The sequence below is a fragment of the Heliconius melpomene genome, chromosome 11 (assembly GCF_056956725.1).
Source record: "Heliconius melpomene rosina isolate 202511_hmr_F chromosome 11, ASM5695672v1, whole genome shotgun sequence".
NCBI classification, from domain to species: domain Eukaryota; kingdom Metazoa; phylum Arthropoda; class Insecta; order Lepidoptera; family Nymphalidae; genus Heliconius; species Heliconius melpomene.
The window spans coordinates 3,776,844-3,801,391 of record NC_140399.1 but is presented as its reverse complement, the minus strand read 5'-3'; the positions used below and the strand labels follow the sequence as shown (position 1 = coordinate 3,801,391).

At 33.2% G+C, this 24,548-nt stretch overlaps 3 protein-coding genes across 5 annotated transcripts; all 3 read left to right on the top strand.

The window, feature by feature from the left end:
• Positions 1-25: 25 nt before the first annotated feature.
• On the top strand, positions 26-2,028 carry LOC146534420 (ribonuclease H2 subunit B). The gene is made up of 5 exons (XM_085192394.1): positions 26-231; positions 309-518; positions 753-877; positions 1,129-1,303; positions 1,639-2,028. The coding sequence occupies exons 1-5, from the start codon at positions 138-140 to the stop codon at positions 1,953-1,955; spliced, it is 921 nt and encodes a 306-aa protein (XP_085048520.1). The 5' UTR covers positions 26-137; the 3' UTR covers positions 1,956-2,028.
• Positions 2,029-2,138: 110 nt separating this feature from the next.
• LOC146534419 (YTH domain-containing family protein 3-like) lies at positions 2,139-8,296 on the top strand. Of its 3 annotated transcripts, none has more exons than XM_085192390.1 (6): positions 2,140-2,352; positions 2,461-2,485; positions 4,270-4,401; positions 4,848-4,982; positions 5,114-6,663; positions 6,887-8,296. In XM_085192390.1, the coding sequence occupies exons 1-6, from the start codon at positions 2,329-2,331 to the stop codon at positions 6,926-6,928; spliced, it is 1,908 nt and encodes a 635-aa protein (XP_085048516.1). In that variant the 5' UTR covers positions 2,140-2,328; the 3' UTR covers positions 6,929-8,296. The 3 variants fall into 3 exon arrangements, with proteins under 3 accessions (XP_085048518.1, XP_085048516.1, XP_085048517.1); XM_085192391.1 differs by having other exon boundaries at positions 2,141-2,352; positions 4,848-4,979; XM_085192392.1 differs by lacking the exon at positions 4,848-4,982 and having other exon boundaries at positions 2,139-2,352.
• A 1,116-nt stretch (positions 8,297-9,412) lies between these two features.
• LOC146534418 (replication factor C subunit 4) lies at positions 9,413-13,192 on the top strand. Its single transcript, XM_085192393.1, has 6 exons — positions 9,413-9,661; positions 9,729-10,004; positions 10,645-10,863; positions 11,216-11,375; positions 11,623-11,705; positions 12,598-13,192. The coding sequence occupies exons 1-6, from the start codon at positions 9,555-9,557 to the stop codon at positions 12,803-12,805; spliced, it is 1,053 nt and encodes a 350-aa protein (XP_085048519.1). The 5' UTR covers positions 9,413-9,554; the 3' UTR covers positions 12,806-13,192.
• Positions 13,193-24,548: the final 11,356 nt, after the last annotated feature.

The following is a 24,548-nucleotide window of genomic DNA, read 5'->3' as shown; positions in this document are numbered from 1 at the left end:
ACGGTGTACTGTGCTACTCTGTTACACAATATAAAAAAATAATGTCAAAGTCAAAACAAGACTAAGATTCAAGCGCGAAAAGATTATTAAGATTCAAACATTATTTTGCGGCATATTTTTTAATTTTAACTCTTAATATGACGACAAGATCTAAGAGTAAAGCAATAGTCAACGAATCGAAAGAAATAGCTAAGAAACACGTAGAAAATTCTTGGATTATTCTTACAAAAGGCAATTAATATCATGTCATTGGTTATGGTCCTATTTAATATAATTCAGTGATAACAATGATTTGTGTTTTTTTACAGAGTCAATTTTAGCTAATAACAAATTTAACATTATTACTCTTCCTCATCCTTCAAGCGGCAGCCCTACTAAGTATTGCTTGGACGACAATATAAATAAGATATATGAAATTATAACATTTAATGAACCATATCGATCTTGGTTTATTGGAGATACTGTTAAATCCGATGGAAGTCTCCTACTGGCCACCCCTATTAATCCTGTGTTTTTAGGTTTGCTATGTCCTGATTTTAGACCTTATTTTGATAGATGTCTTGTATCTAATACTAACATTTCTTTAAGAATGAAAGGCTATAATTAATAAAATGTAATATAGTTTGTTTATAATTGTACTCTTATACTTATACTATTATAATTGTACTCTTGTACCATGTCAGGGGTGTGTCATATTCTGCAACACTACATGGTCAAGGAAAATAGTTTCAAGTAAAACATTATATTTTCAGTTTTACCTCGCTTAAGGAGCCAATGCAATGGACGGGCTATCCCATTAGAAGACCTACTTTCTGAAAAAGGTTTTAACAAAATATTGAATTTTATTTCAAACTTAGATGCAGTTGCAGATCTTAAGGTAAATTGTAAATCAATTGAATCATATAAAAAAACATATTACACTTTTTCCTACATAGCAGAGAGAACCTAATTTAAGACAATACATGGCAGAACTGAATGCATCAACAGCAACAATCATATTACATTATTAAAATCCACAGTGACAAGCATAGGTTACAGGGAGGACCAGATTAGACAAGATGCGGATTACTATGGGTCCACTGTATCCACATTATGTGGCACACTAAACAATATTTTGTTTTATTTAAGGGGCCAGTGGATGTAAAAGCATATAAATATAATGAAGAAAAAACTTTAAAATGGCTTGAAAGTAAAGTACAGATTTTATCTAAAAAGCTTAAGGAAAAACGTATACATGTTACATCTGGAGCTGTTTCTGCTACATATGTATCCAGCAATGCTCACAACGAAACTGTTGATGAAGGTATTTGTTATGTATTTTTTTTAGTTTTATGCTGTATCTTGAAACAGGGTAGGCAGAAGGAACTCAATGTTAGGATACTGCATTGCCAACTTCTTTACAATTTTTTAAGACATTGTGTATTGAGTGGCAGAATTCCTTTGTTTTGCCCTGTTTCCAAAGCGCAAAAAAATAATCCCCAAAGTTTAAAGAAACCCAAAACCATCACGTTGACAGTGTGAGGCTATGCCACTGCACCACAATGACCTCAATGTATATACAAATTATAATATAACTTTAAAAATTGTTATACCTTCCTTTATATACAATATATATTTTACTAATAGTTTTTGTTACAGAATTTTACCTAAAATATGCTTATGGTATTATATCAGAATATCTTGAAGATTATTTAACAGAACAACTAGAGAAGAGATTTAATTTTAAAACAGAATTAATTGAACACTTAGGAAATAAAAGGAAATCAGAAGTAGAAGATATTATGGAAACAAATAAAAGAGTAAAATATGAGCCTAATGATACTGAAGAAGATTTAAAATATAATTCATTAACACCAGAAATTAAGAAAACAAAAACGTTAACTGCTAAAGAAAAAGCTAGACAAAAAGCTGCAAGTGGAACCAAAACTATATCTTCATTTTTTACCAAAAAATAATCAATAGATTAAATGAATAAATTAAATTTGTTGTCTTTTACAATTGCCTATTAAAAATGTGTTTAATGAAAAATTCAATATTTTAATTTTATTTTGTAAGCTCATTTTAAATGTATGTTTCAAAAAATGGCTACATAACATAATTCTTCAAAGTTTATTATAATGGCAACATAGCGCGGTCGCCATTGCTACGTTCGTATCGTTCCTATTTCTTTTCAGACTTTCGTCGATTCTTTCTTTAATACTGACTTTTTATTATTTTTAGTGATTATAGGACACCTCGGACATTGTGCAGTGTAACTAATGTGATTTATTTAGACTATATCGTGCGTAAGGACTTTGATAAGTGTTCAATACGTTTAAATCGCGGCCAATGTCAGCAGGCGTGTCAGATCAGGTATTTCGCATTTACTCATATTTATAGTTTATTTACGTTCATTACTTGATAATTATCCGAGTCTAACTATTCATTTTCTCTTTTGTTCCATGTTTGTTGGACGTGTAGCGGATGAAAGGGCAAGGGAACCAAGGTAAAGACTTGCCATTATGACGTTGCAGGTGTTTTCTTAGTGGGAAGGACCTAGTACCGGTCGGCTAGCGTCCGGTGTTTGCGAAAATGATGCCTTAACTAGCATCAGCTAAATTTCACAATGTATTTTTATATGTGTTTTGTGTTATACTAAGTCGTTTGTATTTCTGTCAAATGTATGAGCTAAAAATTTGCAACTGATTAAATAGAGTTTTTATTAGGCAAATTATATTCTTAATGATATTCTTTACTTTTTATATCTTTTTACCTAATTATATTATTTCTTTAGATTAAGTGAACTGGAATATGTATGTTTTAATTTTAATTAATGATTAGATTAGCATAAAATTTAATCTTCCCTCATGGGAGAATCAAATCATTTTAATTTTGTTTGTAGCATTTTTTTCATTTGAGCTAATGATCTATAACTACTACTACTTCAACATACATATAATTTGTGATAATAAGTAATTTGCTTACAATATCTATGACTAATTATAAATATTTTAATAAACATAGTTTTACCTGGTTTATTTTATCATAACAATAAAATATTGGATATTTTGATATAATCTTTGAATATATTAAATCTTTAAAAAAATATATATTTTTACATTGAATATCATTAATTGATTGTTTAGTATTATTGCCTAAATGGCTTAAAACAATATAAGCTGCATGGATACATATTAAATAACGTAATTTTAATGGATTTTGTATGGCTTTCTCTTTTTAGTATTTATTAACTTTATGTACATATTTTGTATGAATATTTGTATTTACAACTTGTAAATTGATATTTTAAAAATTTTTATACTCCTTTTTTTCTGTATACAATAAGAATGATACATATATCACTTCTACCATACAATATGTAGAACAAAGAAATATATACATACTTGAATGAACTGATCCATATTAGGCTTAGACTTTAGAGATAATTTGTATGTGGCAGAAGTAGATGTGAGAGATATAATAGCAAAATCTCTTTAGTTTGAAAATGAATATGGCCTGTCTAAAACTATCCATTCCCAGAATACTTATACAGAAGAAGAGATGGGGCCGTCTGACCCGTGCCCACCCCAATAAATTAGTGCCCACTCCAAAAAAATAAAAAATAATATTTACACAAACAAATGTATATGAGCAAAGTTAAAGTTCAGAACACATCTCTAGAAGTCTAGATAAACTCTTGTAATATAATGGGTAATCTGCACATTGTTTCCATGAGATGTTAAGTAGTTTCTTTTCATCTCACACATAAACAGAACAGAAAAGAAATCCAATACCTATCAATTACAATGAAGCAGCATCAGAAATGGTACAATCTTGCAAGTGTCTTTTTTCATTTCATGCTTAGGTGTGTATTGAAATAAAAAAATGTATAAAGTAGATGAAAAATAATATGCAAACATAGGTATTAGGTATATAAATGTTTAATGTATGTTTTGTTTATTGGAATTTAATGTATCTTTTGTGTATTTTTCCAAAATATAATGTTATTTTTGTTTAACTTCTTATATTAACCATATGGTGATGTTAACAGAGGAAATCTCTTGCTAGGATACTCTCATATCTACTTTTTGTGCAATTTTTAAAATATGTGTTGTCTGGTTAATTTAATGCTGCATTTTGTCTTTCCATCTTGAGGAAATGAAAATGATTCATTCCCTTAAGTGGAAAACAACAACCGTCACAATCATTGGGCTTACATTTAGATATGGCATACTACAGCCACAATATATAATTTGCCTAAAATATAATTAAATTTATTTTTCATTACAGTGACAAATGTACCTAAAGAGCAACAGTTAGAAAGTGGCGGAGATGAGTTGGCCGAAGTGTCATGGCGTCACCAGCAGCAACCATCTTATGCTCCACCAATTTCATCTGCAGCAGATCCCTACAGTGCAGCAGGTAGGTACATATACATTTTATGACTTTTAAAAATTGAAAACTTTATATACTTTCTATTGATTCTAAGCTTATATACTAATTTTAATCAATATTTTTCTTTTGCCTTTATTGCATATTAATGGCAATATAGATAGAAAAAGAAAAAATATAATAATTTTTTTTTGCTATAATAGATCTAAACATTCATACAAATCTTTTCAAATTTGAATAGCATGCCATTATCTTTATTTTTACATATTGAATGTACATAAATGACATATACAAGTTATTGAGGTGGTCTTTCCACATAGACTAATTATGAACTACAACTGCTTATTCTTTGCTTTATAAAAATAGTCTTTAATATGTCCATATAACATAGTTCAAATCCATTCTTTTTTTTTCAAATAATGAGAATATTGTGTGATGGTGAATGATATTTTACAGCATTTTTTTTATACTTTCAGGTTATTATGGTACAACAGCACTTCCCTATCAGGCCTTTGGTGTTGGGGATGGAACATGGTCCACCAATGGAACAGACCCAATGACTTTTCTAGGAGGATACAATCCTCACGAGAATACTTATGGCATGGATGGTAGCTAGTGTTAATACCAATCAAGAATAAATAATGACTAAATATAACTTAAAATGGCATCATTATTGAGCAGATTCAAATTTGCTTATTTAAGATTGTGCATATATATTTTGTTATATAAATTTTTGTTTCAGGTGTATTCGGACCATCTACCACACCATTTTCAACAGCTGCATTTGGGCAGCCATCAACATTTAACTATTTCCCAGGAAATGGTGATTATTCTACTTGGGGTCAGTTAGGACGCGCAAAGCAATATGACGATTACTACAGAACAGATGGACTTTATGTCCCTGATGCTATCAAGGGCATGGAGTCAGGTGTACAAGCTCTCTCTCTTAGCGACCACAGTAAGATCGACAAAGATCGTACATCTGAACTTAAAGACGTATCAAGTGGATCACAACCCAAAAAGATGACATGGGCTTCGATCGCGAGCCAACCGGCCAAACCAGCGCCTTCTACCCAGAGCGGAGGACTAAAGAAGAAAGGGCCCGGCATGCCACCTCCGCCGATAGTGCCAGGGAAACATAATATGGACATTAGTACGTGGGATGCGGGAAAAAGTGCTCCCGTAGTGACAGCACCACCACCTCCTACCCTTCAGCCGCCGCCAGTGCCCGCGCCTCTGCCGATGCCGCAGCCCGCCCCGGCGCCCGCGCCCGCCCCCGTGCCGCCCATGCAGCGCGGGCCGCCGCCGCAGCACCAGCCGGCCCCGGCATGGACGCACGCGCCCCGCGCACCTCCACCGATGCAGCCACGCCCGCAACACCCCGCTCCACCCGTGGTCCCCCCTCCAGTTATGGCGAACCCTTCGCCGCAGACTGCACACCCAGTATTAGAGGAGCTCCGCGTTAAAAATGAATATAATCCAAAAGAATTTGATCTTGGTGCACCTCTAGCACGCTTTTTCGTCATAAAATCTTACTCTGAAGATGATATTCATCGTAGCATCAAATATGAAATATGGTGTAGCACAGAGCATGGTAACAAACGGCTGGACTCTGCTTTTCGTGACCGTGAAAGAGAAGGTGGTGGAGTATATCTATTTTTCTCAGTAAATGGCAGTGGTCATTTCTGTGGAATGGCGCGTATGATAAGTGCCGTAGATTATAATTCCAACTCGAGCGTGTGGTCGCAGGACAAGTGGAAGGGACAGTTCCGCGTCAGGTGGATTTATGTTAAAGATGTTCCCAATGTTCAACTTCGTCATATCAAGTTAGAAAACAATGAAAATAAGCCGGTGACTAACTCACGTGATACTCAAGAAGTACCGCACGCCAAAGGGCTCCAGGTGTTACGTATTATGCATAGTTACTGCCATTCCACTTCCATTTTCGATGACTTTATTCACTATGAGCGTCGTCAAGAAGAAGAGGACTCTCGTAAAGTGCCTGTTCATGTAGCGCCTGAAAACAATCGTGAAGATCACGAAGGTGGCCGTGGACACAGAAATTATCGTGACTTTAGGGATGGGCATCGCGACGGAAGAGATGGTCGTGAACAGCGGGACGGACGTGAGCCCAGGGAATATCGAGATGGCCGGGAGCCACGTGACCCTCGAGACGCCCGGGATCCGCGAGACCAACGAGACCCACGAGACCTCAGAGATGATCGTGACGGACGCGATAATAGGGACCATACTTATCGTGATCGAGATTCAGGTTATAGACCTCATCATAAGGTTAGGTTTTTTTTTTATTAAATATTTTCGCTTTCCTACAGCTTGGCAGGAAAAAATTTAAGGTTTTAAAATTAAAAGTTATTACTTATTCAATGAAATCATCTATCAAATATATTATAATTAATTTCTCATGAGAAAATTGTTTGCTTCAAGTAGACTACTTTGCTAAACTACATTCATATATCTCAGAAAATGTTCTTAATGTATATAAATTTTATTACAGGACCGAGACGGTTCACGTGGTCGTGGACGCCCCCGCAACTGATCGTATCTAATGCTATGTGAGAACAAATGTGAGGACTGGCTTCTCTCCATAGACAACTAGTACTCAAGTAACCAATTGGTACAGAGCTACAAGACGTGTATGATATATAGTGACATACACAAAACCTCATACATTATTGTGACTTCAATGAGTTGCATCACAACTTGAACTATTGTTACATATAATAGATTATTAATTGTTTTGAACAGTGCTTTGCTAAGGGAAAAACATTCAACAAATTAAAATGTGCTAAATAATGTTTTATACTGGAAGAACATTTTATTAAAACAATGACTAGTGAACAGAACATTAATTAATTATCATAAATTGTCATGTGTCGGTTCCATAGCACATGATGCGTGGAATTGTGGACTTTATTTCAAATTTGTGGACTAAATCAATGAAATATAGTAATTTTATAACTAGGAAATTCTGTGGTGAGAGGAGTTGATCCTTTTAATTAGAGACTGGTGAAATTGAGGTACTTGAGGAAGATCAACTTTGTGCACTGATGTGTGTAGTGTTCAAACTTACTACATGAGTGAATACCTTAATTGTTTATACTAATCTATGGATGCTTGTAAAACTTTTATAATACAAAAGTTAATGTAATCATATGAAATGTACAATGAACATTTTGTATACAGTTTTATAATCATACCAGAATTCTCTCGTAACATTGACTTGTTCATATATTTTAATAATAGCTTGGGTTTGTCTTGTTTTAACTTAATTTATCAATTATAATCATATTGTAATGAAATACAATCTGCATTTGCAGTCATTTTAAAATATTTTTTATGTTGATTAAAATATTATTGATTATTCTTTTTAATGTATGTACATAATTTGTATTTTATCAATTGAGAGCAGATATTTTTTACTATTTAGTGCAAAAGCCATGTAATGAGAGAAGGTTGAAGGGGGAGTTTATGATTTTTTCCTGTATCTGAATTGTTGAGACAATTCTGCGTCAGTGATGAGGTCACTGTCAATTTACAATATTACAAGTTCCCCACCTTTATTTTTCAAGTGCCTTTTTATTTAATAATGAATTTACTTTCAAGGCAATTGTGTCTGTTTCGTGCCAGCAGTAACCTTATACATTTTTTTAACGCTTTGTATTGATACTATTTGGCTGTACCACTTTTACTTGTGTTGTCAACATTAGTTACAACAGGGATAATATATAAGATTTATTATTTTATATTTTATAATAGACTATTGAATTACAAAATCCTTATCTGCTTTAAAGATTTTATGGCTCAGGTTAATTTTATAGTAACTGCAGTGTTTGTTTATTATAAACTATGTGAACTTGTATTAAGTTCAATTGATACTGGATTAAACTGTCATAGACGTTGTTAAGCATTATTTTTTTCTCCTTTTACATTTTTAATCTAGTTCATTGTAAGTAATATTATATTGTAAAAAGAAATTAATATTTTATATGTTCTTGTTGATCTTAAATTTTTTATTGCCACGTCTTGATTTTCTCAATTGCTGCAAAAAAGCATCAATAAATTCAATATTAGTATTTATAAATTTCATGACAATTAGCGCTTTTTCTTATTGTATTCGTAATTTAAGAAACTCATTATTCTCATTGATTTTGATAAAATTCTAATGTTTTTCTACGTTTTTTTATATTCTTAAAGGGTTATTATGAAGTTGATATCGCATGCTTACTCTAAAATGACAATTTCTTGTAGAGTAATTACATATTATATTCTTCTAACACCTTTATTAATCAAAACCATTTAAACGACGTTAAAAAAAGCTTCCCTTAATAATACATTTTATATAATCCACGAAAATATTAATCTTAATACATTATTTTGTATACCTTACGGTATATTGTCAAATAACTGGGGTGAATAGACACAAAACCAGAAAGTTTTATTTTATAATAATGTCCACGTTTTCAAAGTAATTTCGTCATGTGTACGTAGTGCACGTTATGTAAATTTTTAAGCCATTTCTTTTACAGCTAATTATAAAATGTATAAGAAATATGGTAAAACCGCTATGAAGTGGAAGCAGTAGAAGTATATAGATCTGGCAATGGCGAAAATGATATTCGTAGCAGGGACTTTTTGAAATTCAATCAGTATTTTTACACTTAAGGAAAATATTAGGAACTATTGACAGGCAATAACTTGAATAATATTTTGTGGTCTTTGTTTGGAACAATTAAAACGAAATGCAATATATATAATAAATTATATAGATACTTAAGATATTTCGTTTTATTTCAAAAATCATAATATTCTCAAACATTATTCGGCATATAAAAAAAAGTAGTACTGTGTAAAAAATGTAACGCTAGTTTTAACTCATATTTCAATATAGATTGTTATATATTTAAAGTCATTGTTAAAATGCAATTTAAAGTTTAAAACCATTTCTATCCGCCCCATTTACTTTACCTTGATTTACATTTTAATATATAGGATTATGCAACACTAATATGGTTTGACATTTGACAGAACACATGACGTTGAAGTTTTACTTTTGAAAAAACTTCTTAGTTTACTTTTGCCGCCTTTCCTTGTTTCTTAGACTAAGAAAAGTTAATCTACAAAATTATATTCGTCTGTTGTATTTGAAAATCAATAAAGTTAAAATGCAAGCATTTTTGAAAACAGGGAAAATTTCTAACACAGATAAACCTTCTACATCAGGGGTTAAACCTACGAAGAAGAAACCCCCTGCACCATGGGTTGAAAAATAGTATGTTATTTTCGTATTATATATTATTAAGTGTTTTTGTTCTCTAAAACAATTATTTGATTTACAGTCGGCCGAAAACAATAGATGACATTGTCGATCAAGGAGAAGTCGTTCAAGTTCTAAGAGAATGTTTGGCCGGTGGTGATCTGCCACATCTATTATTTTATGGTCCACCAGGTACAGGCAAAACAAGTGCTATATTGGCTGCAGCTAGACAACTCTTCGGTGATATCACAAGAGATCGTGTGCTTGAGCTTAATGCTTCAGATGAACGTGGTATACAAGTAATAAGAGACAAAGTTAAATCATTTGCACAACAGACTGTTAGCAGCACTAGACCTGAGTAAGTTAACATTTTTACTACTTTGTCACATTTCCCCTTTATTAACTTAGCTTCACACTTTATTCCTAGCAGGGTACTCAGTGAGATCGCTGCTATCTATACATACCTCTATTTCCCAATCCACTGTCATCAGTCTCTTCATAAATGTCTTCCTGGGGGTCATAATGCTTTGACCGTGACCATCCTCCAGACCTTTGATCCTGTTTTCGAAATTCCACTTGCTTTTCCATCTTAAATCTTTTTTGCCATTCTTTCATCATTCATGTCCCCAACTCAGCAGACCATGTTATTCTTCATTCTTATAGTGACATCCTTGCTAGTAACATGCCATCCTCATTTTATTGGTTTTTCAGAAAAATATTACACTAAATATACATAATTAATGAGATTAATCAGTTTCATTTAAAATAGACACATCAATTTGATGTGTATCAATTACACTCACTGAATAAGTGCAGTGTTCAATTTCACCACTCAACACACAATATCTAGAAATTGTGTGATGCCTAAGGAATGGAGTGTCTTAATGCTAAGTGACCATTGCAGACTCTTGCAACATGTAGAATATAGCATAAAGCTAAAAAACAAAAATATATCTTTAACTAATCTGAAATAAATGATAAATTGTGTTTACTTTTAGTGGCAGACCGTGTCCTCCTTATAAATTGGTCATTCTTGATGAAGCAGACTCAATGACAAATGCTGCACAGGCAGCATTACGTAGAACAATGGAAAGGGAGACTCGGACTACTCGCTTTTGCCTCATATGTAATTATGTATCTAGAATCATACCTCCAATAACAAGTAGGTGCTCAAAGTTTAGATTCAAGCCATTGTCTAAGGATAATGTTATTAAGAGGTAAGTATTATTAAATTTAATTAATTTAGAAGCAATTATAGTTTATAGGAAATGACTTGATTAAAGAAAAATACTTAATTAGACTAATTTACATTACTTATCTTACTAACAGTTGAAATGCCAAATAAAAGGAAAGGATAATTCAAAGTAATTTTAAAACTTTCTAACTAAAGTACAACTTCAAGAAATATAAATTTTCTTTATAATAAAAATATACTTCTTTCTATATGCTAAAAAGTGGGAAAGAAATATTTAGATTTTGAAATGTTTGGTTTTATTGACATGAAGCTAATCTCTACTATAGCTATCCTATAAGAATTTCTTGTAATTAAGGTGTAAAATTATTGTCCAGATTGCAAGAAGTATGTAAGGCTGAAGGGGTGGAAGTTGGGGATGGTAAAGTTTTGCATCAGGCTGTAGAGACATGTGAAGGTGATCTACGTCGGGCACTCACTGCTTTACAATGCTGCCAACGTCTCCTTGGCAAAATAACTCCGGAAGGATTAATTGAGGTTTACATTGACAAATTATTTTTATAAAAATAATATAAATGAGAACACTTTAAGTATTATTTAATTAATAGTTTTGATTGAATTTATATAACTATATTTACTTCTTATATAAATATAAAAGTTAGGATTATATTAGTAGAGAAATTAAATGCTAAATTTACTTACTTTCTTTGTAACAACTGTATAATTATTTATTTTATATTTAAAGTAGCTTCATGCTTAAATGTCCTAAAAATTTAACTTTCAGGTTACAGGTTTAGTACCAGAAAATATTGTGAATGAATTTCTGAGTCTAAATAATTACAAAGATTTGGATAAGCTTCGTGGAAGGTGAGTGAAAAAAATGATTTTCTTTTTTGGTAGACAGAGAAAACTGACTGTTAACACACTTTCATTTCACAGGCATTGCCCAATTTTTGAGATATTTCATTTTGAGTGGCTTGTGACAAATGTTGCGATTTGTCTTCTTACCAGAGCAAGGAACTGAAAATAATTCTTTCCCCCAAGTGGAAATCAAACCCACTGCCATCTATATCTTATGTGGTTTAATTTTACCATATTAATTTTTTTTGGTCCAGCTCCATAAAAAATTAAATAAAAGAGTTGAGTGATAACGAAATCAATTTGAAAAGTCATCTTTATTAAAAATAAATTTCGGATTTGTCAGTACAAACATGCTTGCGATTTCTTATAAGTACATAAAGAATAGAGTAGAAGATATGTTTTCATTCCTTTGCTCTGGTGTCGAGGTAAAGCGCGGAATTGAGTACACACAATACCTCCAGAATTTGGCGGTATGTAGAGTAGAGTATCTTATATTATTCTCCTGCGTATCCTGCTACATGCGGTACTCTCTCTCTGTATGAGTTAAGTTGAAAAAAAATATAAGCAATTAGTTTGCTTACTTTAAATTTATTAAATTTTATTTTAAGTTAACCCTTATTTAGATACTGGCAAATATTTCCACACTATTACTAAAATAATTTACTGAAGTTTTAAAAATTGAGTTTATTATAGAAGTTTACTACTTTAGTTTATTATTGAATTATATAAATAGTATTATCTAGTAAGACATCAAGAAGTTTAGAGAATTGTACATAAATAATAAAATAAATTGATTTGTTGGTCTACCAATTTAAGGGTTTAATGTGTGGAGACAAATTAAATATACATACATTATACTTTTAAAGACAAAAAACATATTATAATTATGTTGTTCTAGTTTCCTCATGGAAGCATACTCAGCAGCACAACTCATGGAGCAACTGAGCGCCGCTGTCATCAACAGTGGACATTTAACAAACAAACAAAAATGTGTCATCAGTGAGAAATTAGCGATATGTTCTCACAGACTTTTGGATGGCGCTGCAGAAACAATGCAAATAAGCGACTTGGGTTGCACAATTATTACAGCTAACAATGACCCATAGTCGAAATAATAATAGATGGCGTAACTATCATGTGCTGCTTTCTATTGAAACTTTCAATTTTGTGTTTTTGGAAATGTAGGCTTACAGTTTATAGTAAAATAAATATATAAAACGCATTTTCCTTATCACACTACGTGGTTAAGTTTGTTTTTGTATATTAAATTATGTAATAAATTCCTAAAGACTAAATGAGTACTTGGCATTTAATGTTGTAATTTCTTACTGCGTCGTCTTCATGGAGTGTAAGATTAATGGAATAGATATTATTTTGCATGATTATTAAAAATCAACATTGTGAAACGTTATTGTTGAGATTTGCTTAAAATTTTGTGTTCTGAGAAACGTTTCATTGTTATGGTTTTCGGTAATAAATGTTTCGTAATGTAATTTGATTTTCATTTATGTGCGCTTGTATAACAAAAATATCTTATATTATTATATGTATAAAAAACTTAAATTATATGTCTTAACTTGAATTATATGTAAGTTGTGATAGTAATAGCAGTTGTAATACAACAATGGTTATCGAGGGATTTTAAATATTCATCAGAAGTAAAGTAATAGCTGTGATGGGGCATTGAGGCAGGTGTACTACCGTCACGTCTACAGTTTACGCGCACGTTCATTTCACTTCCGCCGTCGGTTGAACGGACGAGCGAGCGAGGAAGAAAGAAAATAACGCTCTCAGCTCTACAAGAAAAGATAATATCGGAGTAGCGACCAGCGACTCGCCCCTCCGCGTCACGCTTTGCGCGCGCTCGGCCGCCATTGGTGCGCGCCGCCTCCCCCGTCCCGCGCCGACCGCCGCACGCGCAGCGTCTACAGTCCCAGATTTCAAATCTCGACCGTTTATTTCGCGGTGGACGTTCGCAGCGCGCGGTCGTGCCGCGTCGCGCTCCGCGCTTGTTTTCAAAAACGTGCTTGCTAACTAATTTTCGGTTCGGTGCAACGTGACATCGCATATGAGTGCGTGCAGTGCGTACTGGATGCGGCCGCCGCCAAAGGTCAATTTCTTTCGATGAGTGGAGGTTTAGTGCATGTTTCCACATCATGACTAGATCCACACTCATCCATGGAAGTTGCGATGTTCGTCGAGGCCACAAGGACGCGGGGCGTGAGTGCCGGTCGGCTGTATGGAGGTGTATCATTACTGTGTACCGTACTAATGATACGTTGAGCGTCTACCTGCCTGCTACACGCCGCCCGCAATGTCGTAAAACATCGGCAAACTCGATCGCTTGTATAGAGTGAGTTTTTGCTATATTTTTTGCTGGTCGTTAATAATAAAGGCTGTTTATAAGGGGCCAGATACTATATCATCAAAATTCCTTTCTCACATCTTTAATATTGCAACGATATTGGCGGGTGAGGCGAGTGCAGGGTGAAGGGAGGGGTGCGGCAAATAGCGGCGCAAGCGCATCTGCTCTTTCTAAGAAATATCATTGTGGCCGGTCGCGGAGTGGTCAGTGAGGTGACGTCACGGGCTGGGGCCGACAACCTGATGCTAACAACCTTCCCTTTACAATATGACTAGTAGTAACTCTTAACCTATCATAAAATTAGTACACTTTTAAAAAAAACTACTTGAGATAGCTTTTATGTTTCACGTTATTGTGCAATTTCCAGTTAACGAGCAGGTAATGGAAGACCACTAGCATTTTTATACTTGGTCCGCCGTCATTAAAATGAACCGCCGCTAAAAAAATACAGCCCAGCCCATTAGTCATCAAAGTAATTAATCTTTAGCCGATTATATTAAAAGTAAAAAAATATTTTAAAATTGGACGCAAATTTCTACTAAGGTCTGTGGATCTCACATTAATAACCATTGAAAATTATTATTATACTGTTAAGATTATATTCGGTAATAAAAAATACTATTAACCATATAAATTACCCACATTTAATACCGTCATAAAAATATTTCGTAAGTTAATATGGAGTACTATGTGAACAGATTTTGAAAGGCTTATTAATATTGATCATATAAGTAATTAGGTAAAGAATTATTAATTTACTTTTTCTATTATAATAATATTATTTTAAAAAATGCGTTCAAAAAATCGTAATGGTTATTTAGATGTAGAAATTTGGCGGTAGACGATAAAAAATTTATATATAAGTTTTAAAAGTAATATATAATGTTATATTATTTGAAAAAGTCTTCTCTTTACATTATTATACGTAAGAAAAACCTCCAAAGCAATTACTTGGCGGTTTCTCAAATTGGATCACATAGCGTCGGCTTGGTATATTAAAGCAGGTAGTTTACAGGTAGATGTAAAAAAAGCATCCCGGTTCGAGCCAACGAAAAGGCGTTACTTTTGAAATGCCGACGAGAATACAAATTATTCATAATAGCATTTCTTTGTAAACTTCAACTTGTTTTTGAAAGCTTCGGTTGTTACATTAATGGTTTTTTTGATAAAAAGTACTTAATATTTTTCATCGAAACATCTTTTTACATTTGAATATTTGATTATTTTAAATAAGAATAAGAAATGGATACCGTAAATTATAATCGTCGTGGCACATTAGGGAAAACCCTTAAGCAATTTTTTAAAGTTCGGATTCCTTCCGCGAAAGCATCCTTATTTTTTTAATTTCAATTTCATTAAAAATAAATGATGAGCAATTTACTAATTTTATAGTAGGTAGGTATTTATTATTTTGCTAAATGAAGATTTTGCACTTAATTAACTGAGTAAGCAGAAATAACTTATTGTTAGTACCTCTTGTTCATGATTACAGTTATAAATTAAATAAATATTATTCTTGAAAGAAATACGAGTGTCGGATAAACTTATTGTTATACTATAGCCAAATTATACAAAATGTATACACAAATTGTAGCTTAGGTATGTGTTTTTCTGATGTATTAGCTATATTATTGTAAAGTTTGATCTAAATCCGTTCAGTAATTTTTGCTCGAAAGTGGGGCTAACTCGCAAACTTTCACATTTATAAAATATTAGTAGATTTATTATATAAAATATACTTTATATTATAGATTATTGTTAATTTTATTACATAGATACGTCTTAAGGAAACCCCAACATGAAACTTTATGAGGATATTAAATAATTTATAGTGGGTATGTAATAATTGTTATACATTACTCTTTTCGTATAGAACATGTAGTTACAAAATAATTGCTAGTATTATTTATATAACATTTTTTTTTTATAACATATCTATCTATATATATAAAATCAAAAGGTCACTCACTCATCACGAAATCTCAGAAACTACATGTGCTAGGAATCTCAAATTTTGCATAGGAGTTATTTATAGGACGTAGGTGCTCGCTAAGACGGGAATTTGCAATATTCAACTTCTAAGGGTTTGTTTTTGGGGTTGAAAATTTGTATGAAACTTCGTTACTAATGACATTTGTCTTTGTCATTCGTTACTAAATGCTAGGAGTCTCAAATTTTGCATAGACGTCACTAGGACGTAGTCATGGAGACAGAAATTGATAATAACATAGTTCACGCGGGTGAAACCACGAGCGGGCCGCTAGTATAACATATTTATATAACATATTTTTTAACAAAGAAGATCCATCCATCCATCCATCCATCAGCCTTTCAACGTCCACTGCTGGACATAGGCCTCCCCTAATTCTCGCCACTCCGTCCGGTCCTGCGCCCTTTGAATCACAAAGAAGATAATTATATTTAAATATATTTTTTCGTAACATTTGATGAGGTGCAAAGTATGTATAATGTTGGGTTAGTCAGGTAGGACTATCTTGTAATACCTACTTAATAATTTTTAATAAATTTTGTTAAAGTTTTAAACTATTATGATAGTGTCCACATACACATTTACATTTCGATATAGCAAAGAACCTCCGATACGCCCAGATGATTTATTATATTATTAATTTCTGTTTTATCACTTATTTAGATACACAATGTCTCTACAAATTGGCGGAAAGTGGGGAACGGAGTGTCTTGACAGTAGGTTCCCTCTGTCTACCCTGCTGTGTGCCGGATATAGCGTGAAGCTGATTTATTTTATTTATTTAGGTCCAGATATTGTATGCTGTTTAATTATAACTAAAAGATAACATAAAACAGATGAAAAACATTGCTTAACTTTTCCCACGGTACCTATTACAGTGAAAGGAGAAAGAAAAACTGAAGACATAACGTAAGTATTATAATTGTAAGATATTACACTAAATATTAAATATTCCAGGAATGAGTTTACTGACACTATAAGTCACTTGAAGTTATATTTCTTAGACTAGGTACTTATGTGTCAAATATTTTCGGACGTAATTTAGTTTTAATACAATATTTTCTCAATCGTAAGTGGAAATCTACTAAAGAAAAAAGAGTGATTTAACACTAAATTCTCTTTCCACGCATAACGGGTTTCTTTGACATAAGTATTTATACTTTACTTATCAACCTCTACCACTAAGTGGTTATTTAAACCGAAAGTTTAGTAAAGAAAATATTGAAAAACAAAAAGAATTACATAAAGTATATAATAAAATACAATGCAAATACTTATATAGAAGTCATCACCCCATCGCTCCCATGGCTCATACTATGGCATGGGTACGTTATGGTATAGTGCGTTTATTTTTTGCAATACAAACACTTCCTCAGGCCGTGCGAACCAGGGTTCCCAGGGTTGAGGGAACAGCCCGACCTAGCGTAACTTTCTTTTGTTTGACTTAAAACTCTCAGAAACCGCTACACGAACGACTCAAACAAGTCGTAAAAGCGTTTACAACTAACGCATTATGGCTGTGGGAACTTCCCAGTGCTAATTGCTAGAGATTCGTGCTTTAAGTTATTAATACGAGAGACCATTTTGTTATTTAATCCAGGGAATATCCTCCAGCTGGAATGCTCTCAACGTTTTTCCGCTAATGACTAGTTATTAGGTTTTTTGTTTTCTGCTGGAGTTTTCATTAAGAGTTGATGTGGTGACGTTTTTATTTAATTATATATAATAATAATAATAATGAACCTTTATTCAGTGTCTTAAAGTTTTAAAATACAGAAGTAATAATATAGTTAGCAATTTCTAATCTATATATATAAAATCGAAAGGTCACTCACTCATCACGAAATCTCAGAAACTACATGTGTTAGGAATCTGAAATTTTGCATAGGAGTTACTTATAGGACGTAGGTGCTCGCTAAGACGGGAATTTGCAATATTCGACTTCTAAGGGGTTGTTTTTGGGGTCGAAAGTTTGTATGAAACTTCGTTACTACAAATGCTAAGAGTCTCAAATTTTGCATAGACGTCACTAGGACGTAGCCATGGAGACAGAAATTAATAATAACATAGTTCACGCGGGTGAAGCCGCGAGCGGGCCGCTAGTTCTTTATAAAGCCCAACACAAAGAAAAATCTTTATTTAATTTTTTAGTAGTAAAAGAATGAATTTAAATAAGATGTTTTATATTTGTTCCCAAACTTATAGCCTAATTGCTAATATTTAAATTCTTAAATGCATAAGTTTAATTCGATAATGCTAAATTTTTAATTTTTGGTATTAATTTGCATTTACTGTTGCGGTAAATACTAAATGTACCAATAAAGAAAATTAACGTGTTGTGAGTTGTGGGTTGGATTTCTATTAGAGATAATGAAATTTTTAATACTTTAATTTCTTCGGAAAGTGGAGAGCGAAGTGTCTTAGCAATAGGCTCCCTCTCTGTCTGGTCTGCTACATGCAGGAAACTGCTGATTTGTACTGATTTATATTTATTCTAAGTAAACGGGAATTTTATTGCTATATATGGACCGTTTATTTTGAGAGTGGTGTAAGTCCATTTTCTTTTGTTACGAGAAAATTAAAGGTTAGTATGTCGATGATTATGCAATTTCATTTACCGACTGATTTTAAGTTGTTCAAAACATGGGTTTTTTTTGAGAAATTGAACACGGACTAGTTATATATAAAAAAATTACATTAAATAAAGCATGAATTACGCGATAGCTCATTTTTGGAAAAAATGGACTTACACCACTTTCAAAATAAACGGTCCATATATTTAAAACAACTGTAGCATAGCTTTATGTAATCTATATAGCGGATATGACAGGTATCTGGGTGTTATGAGTAACGTAATACCTTTGATTTTCTTGAAATATTTTCCTGCGATACAGATATATTTTAAAATAAAAACCTTGTAAGTTATATTATTCTTTATAATGAATGTAATGATGCCATCTAATAACCACAAGATTATTATTGTGCTGTATAACATTATTAAAATAATTGCATTTGAAAAAAAAATGTCCATCACAAAATAGTAGCTTGATTGTCACCAATTATTTGACGGCTGTTGCCGTGTAATTTGTCGGCTTGATTCCTTGAAAATGATTTATGCATAGTAGCGACAGCAAATAAAATTAAATTAAGATATTTTATTTGTAGGCCAGTCGTGGCGCAGCACAAAGTGACTGTAAAGGCGACTGGTTGTGGGTTCGATCTCTACTCGAGAAATGTAGCATTTACTTAGGTTCCCTCTGACTTCCCTGGTTCCCCCTGCTGTGTGCGGGATACAGCGTGAAGCTGACGTTTTACATTTAACTTGTGTGTATTTCTTGAGAGTGATGCATACAGGATGCGATCTGCAACAGCCGACAGCTGCATTTTTATAATCAAAGTCACGCGGTCTCACCGACACGTGCCGGTGAGTTATGTTCTTATATTAATTTTGTACCACTCATTGTTGTTAATTATTTGACTAATAATAAAAGTATAAAATAATGCTGACTGCATTATTATATACTTGTAGGGCTTAGAGTAAAATGGTAAGAATCTATGGCAAAACACTTGGTACCTGATGTGAATGGGAAATAAATGGGAAAAGTCTGGAATTTGAACTTGTAACCATAGAATATAGTAAACAACATTTGTGCTACAACGGTGCTAAAAAGTTTACTAAATAAGTTATTGTGCATGCGTTGGTTGATACAGTCGGAAAAATGAAAACGTAAACATTAATTAAACCTGAAGGCCGCCAATAACATGCTTGTTGGGAAATACTAAGCTATGGTAATAATATTGCATTGGTTGTCCGACATAATAAGAATTATATGACTTTGTTTTTATGTTATTTTTTTAAATGTCTAATGGGATATCTATCCACTTTAAATCGACAACCATTATATATAGCAAAATCGAAGACAACTGTGCCATGGTGACGTCAACAAGGTACTTTTCATTACAAATTCCTTTACCATTTTAGAAAAAATATATTTTAATTGCGTTTTTTTTTTCATTAAAAAACATATTTATATTCACTGAAATATAACATTTTCAGTTGATAAGCAAAGAGGATGGCTGACTGTGCATGGCGAAAGGCGATACTCAATCAGTTCGGTCTAGGAAATTCTTTTGCGTATTGATGCTGACGGTACGAGGTCGATGCCTTCGCTTTGAGTGGCGACTGTTGTTTTTCCTTACGCGATCCCCTCGAACGAATAAATTAATGTAAATTTGCTATACGTAATGCTCATCGTCGTAAATATACATATTTTCATAATTTTCATGACCTTTTTTGATATTTTCTATGAAAAAAAGCTTTTAAAAATGAACACTTATCGGTAAATGAGCCCTCATATTTTTTAATGATGTGTTTAACCTCTGTAAAATGATAAACACGGATACAATCGCGAATTTTAATTAACTAAAGTAAATGAGACCTTGTGTTAAGGCACTTTCGGCCCTAATGCTTGAACATTGCTTGTTGAACGGTGAGAGTTAACGCCGCACCTGGTCTTCTTACCAAGAAAATGAAAATAAATGTCACGTCCTCGAATGGGAAAATGCGACTTATTAAACTTTCATAGATTTTTTAAACTGATTTCATCTATCTTTTATCTATCTAGGCGACTATGACACTATACCAAAAACATAAGACCTATCTATTTCATTTAAAAACATGAAATAAAAGTCTATATAAGTTTATTATATGAAAGTAAGGAGATACAAATCTAAAATATTATTCAAGCGCAGTTAAATCGCCGACTGTGAATGAGTAGCATGCCTCAATAACGTTTATTGGTGTAATCATCTAAGTATAAGTGCATCTTGGCACGCTAGCCATCAGACATGTCTTATACTGTGTGGTGTGAGGTGGCTCCTGTCTTGATAACTTGTTATTAGGAATGACATGAAATTTTACATGGTTGGTGAATATTAAACGATACAAAAAAATAGGGAGCGGAGTGTTTTAACACTAGCCTCCAAGAAAACAAAATATAAGTATCCTACATTCAATACTTCAAAGATCTTTGTCATATCAAAATTTTTAGCAGAAAAGAGGTATATTATTCTTTATTTTATTATTTTATTTACATAATATTAATATAATATAAAATTTTTGATTAATTTTAATTACTTGGTATTTTAATCTACTCAAACATTAATTTGATACGACTGTAGCTCGTTTCCATAAGATTATGGTTTAACTAAAAAAACTATCTTGAAATTATTAATTTGGTACGACCACGGCAAGTTTTTATTTATACTAAAGCAAGCAAAACGCAAATATTATTGCTTCAACATTTAAATAAAGAAATTGTTGCCAAATATAGAAATATATCAGAAATCTCCGACGCGAAACGAGTTACCACAAGTCAATTTACTTGGTAACCTCAGGTAACCTCAGGTAACCTGTAGTTGTGATTTTGTAAGACATGACTCAGGTTGTTTGTGATGTTGCATTGTTTTATTTACTACGAATCAAAATCTTACCTACACTTTATATTTTTTTTCATCTTTCGTATTTTGGGGGACAGATAAAAAAAATTGTGGCGATTCATACTATTCACAATTCATTTAAAAAAATTGTGAGAATAATTAGAATACACGAACATCACGTTTCAGGTACATCTCGACTGAATTAACACCTAAAACCTATCATAGGTTGCGAAACTTTTAGCGCGAAAATGGAGAATTAACTGAATCAAAATCTGGACTTTGGATTTTAATAGCTGATAAATTATAGTAGTTACTAGTTACTTATATGTATTTAAAATATTATCGTATATTATTTATAAGATTTTTTAGCAGTCACATTGTATCCCGCACACAGCAGGATAGGAAGAGGAAACCAGTGTTAAGACGTTCCGTTCATCATTTTCCGCCGAATTCTGGAGGTATTGGCGGAACTCGACACTTTGCCTCGACACCACAGCGAAGAAATTAAAATATTCTTATTTCATTTTCTATACATGAAATCGAACCCACTACCTCTCGCAAAACGTACACGTAAACGCTATCATATAAAAAAAATAACAATGAATCTAATACAAAATATATCCAACACAACCAAGTCAGCTTCACTCAACAACATCTCAAGACTACATCTCAAGTGTTGTCTTATTTATGCGTCGAATCTAATTTTCTCTGAGGCGGTCCGCAATCTGCAATCATTTTCGCAGAGACAATCCATTTCTGCTGTACGTGACTGTAGGTAATGAGGGCTAATGGCGGTGGACGGTGCACGGCGGACCACTCGGCAGCGGGCAGGGCGCTATTTCGCGCTTGTCGTCTACATTTTCTGTTATTTTCACGTTTTAAAAGTTTATTTTGAAGAAATGTTTTATTATCTTTTTACTTTTATTAAAACACTAGCGGCCCGCCCGCGGCTTCGCCTGCGTGAACTACGTTATTATTAATTTCTGTCCCCGTGAGTACCTACGTCCTATAAGTGAATTACGTCCATGTAAAATTTGAGACTCCCAGCATTTGTAGTAACGAAGTTTCTTACAAACTTTCAACCCCAAAAACAACCCCTTAGAAATCGAATATTGCAAATTCCCGTCTTAGCAAGTACCTACGTCCTATAAATAACACCTATGCAAAATTTGAAATTCCTAGCTCTGCTAGTTTTTGAGATTTCGTGATGAGTGAGTGAGTGACCTTTCGATTTTATATTGTACTAGCGGCCCGCTCGCGGTTACACCCGCGTGAACTATGTTATTATTAATTTCTGTCTCCATGACTATGTCTTAGTGACGTCTATGCAAAATTTGAGACTCCTAGCATTTGTAGTAACGAAGTTTCATACAAACTTTCGACCCCAAAAACAACCCCTTAGAAATCGAATATTGCAACTTCCCGTCTTAGCGAGCACCTACATCCTATAAGTAACTCCTATGCAAAATTTGAGATTCCTAGCACATGTAGTTTCTGAGATTTCGTGATGAGTGAGTGACATTTCGATTTTATATATATAGAAGATATAGATAGATTATGTTATTTATGTTTATTTAATAGAACTTATTATTATACATAGGTGCGCGTTAAAGGGTTCGATTTGCATCTCGAGGAAATGAAATATGTAATATTTTCATTTCACGTTGTATTTTACATACAGCAGGGTGAACAGAGACAATATATTAGTATAAATATAGCAAAGGCAAGGGTAAAACCTGTAGCTACACAAATATATGTTAGCGACTTTATACTAACATCCTTTGCACTAGACAAGGAAGTGCCGTTACGAGCAAACTAGTAACAAAGTGTTAATGCAAAACATTTAACTACAACGATATATACCTAACGTGGCGATAGGTGGGGGTTCTATCCCCACTTGAGGGAATGAATTATTATTTCTTCGCTCTGGCATCAAGGCAAAAGACCTGTGCTGAGTTCCGCAATTTAACACGCAATGCCTCAAAATATTGACGGAAAGTGAGGAATAGAATGTCTTAACACTAGGTTCCTTTTGCCTACCTTGCGGGATACAGAGTGAAGCTGATATAATACGGACATATTTAATACACTTCACTTAAAATAGTAATAGGCTGGCCATTATTATTACTTTTAAGTGATATTTTGTATCACTATCATAATCTATAGTACTTGTCGAAACAAGCTAAGCCACTTTACTGGTAAAGATAATCAAATTTAATGTATCTCATATGATTTACTTTCGTCTCAATCGAGAGTGGCAAATTTAGTGCGAACGAACAAAGGCAATGACAAGAACAAGTTTGATTAATACTCGTGGAGAACTCGCTAAAGGCTTTGATAGCAAAGCGACAAGACAGTTCTCGTGACCGTGGCAGGGCAGTGTCAAATGTCTCGTATAGCTAAATAGATTGGGATGATTAAAATTGACTCTTGACTTTTGAATACATACAAAATATTCGTTAATAATGACGAAAACCTGCGTCTTATACAAAACTAGTATTCACATAGATGCATTACCGGAATGAAAATAATTTGTTATTTATTATTGAGGCTCTCATGGCGCAGCGGCATAAGGGTGTGACTGTAACGCGACGGTTGTGGGCTTCGATCGCCACTCGAGGAAGTGACATATTTATTTAGGTTTATATTTCCATTTTCGTCGCTCTGGTGTCGAGGCAAAAGCGTGGCGTTCAATTCTGCCACTCAACACGTAATGCCTCCAGACTTTGGCAGAAAGTGGAGAACTTAACATGCATGCTTACCCTGCTGTGTGCGGGATAAAGGGTGAAGCTGATAGTTATTTATTAATCCTTTCATAACAATATTCTTCAGATAGAGGTATACTGTAGCTTAAGAATAAATAAATTTCCTTAATTCAATTATCCTTCACATGTGTTAAAATATTCACTTCGTAAATTTTGAGTCCCATAGTACTAAAAATACGTTTTTTACTTTACCATATCAAACTTTTCTAAATGGATTGCAATATTTAAAGATTCTCGACATTTTCCAATTACCACATCAATTGCAGCCCACCAATATACGTAGTTAGGAC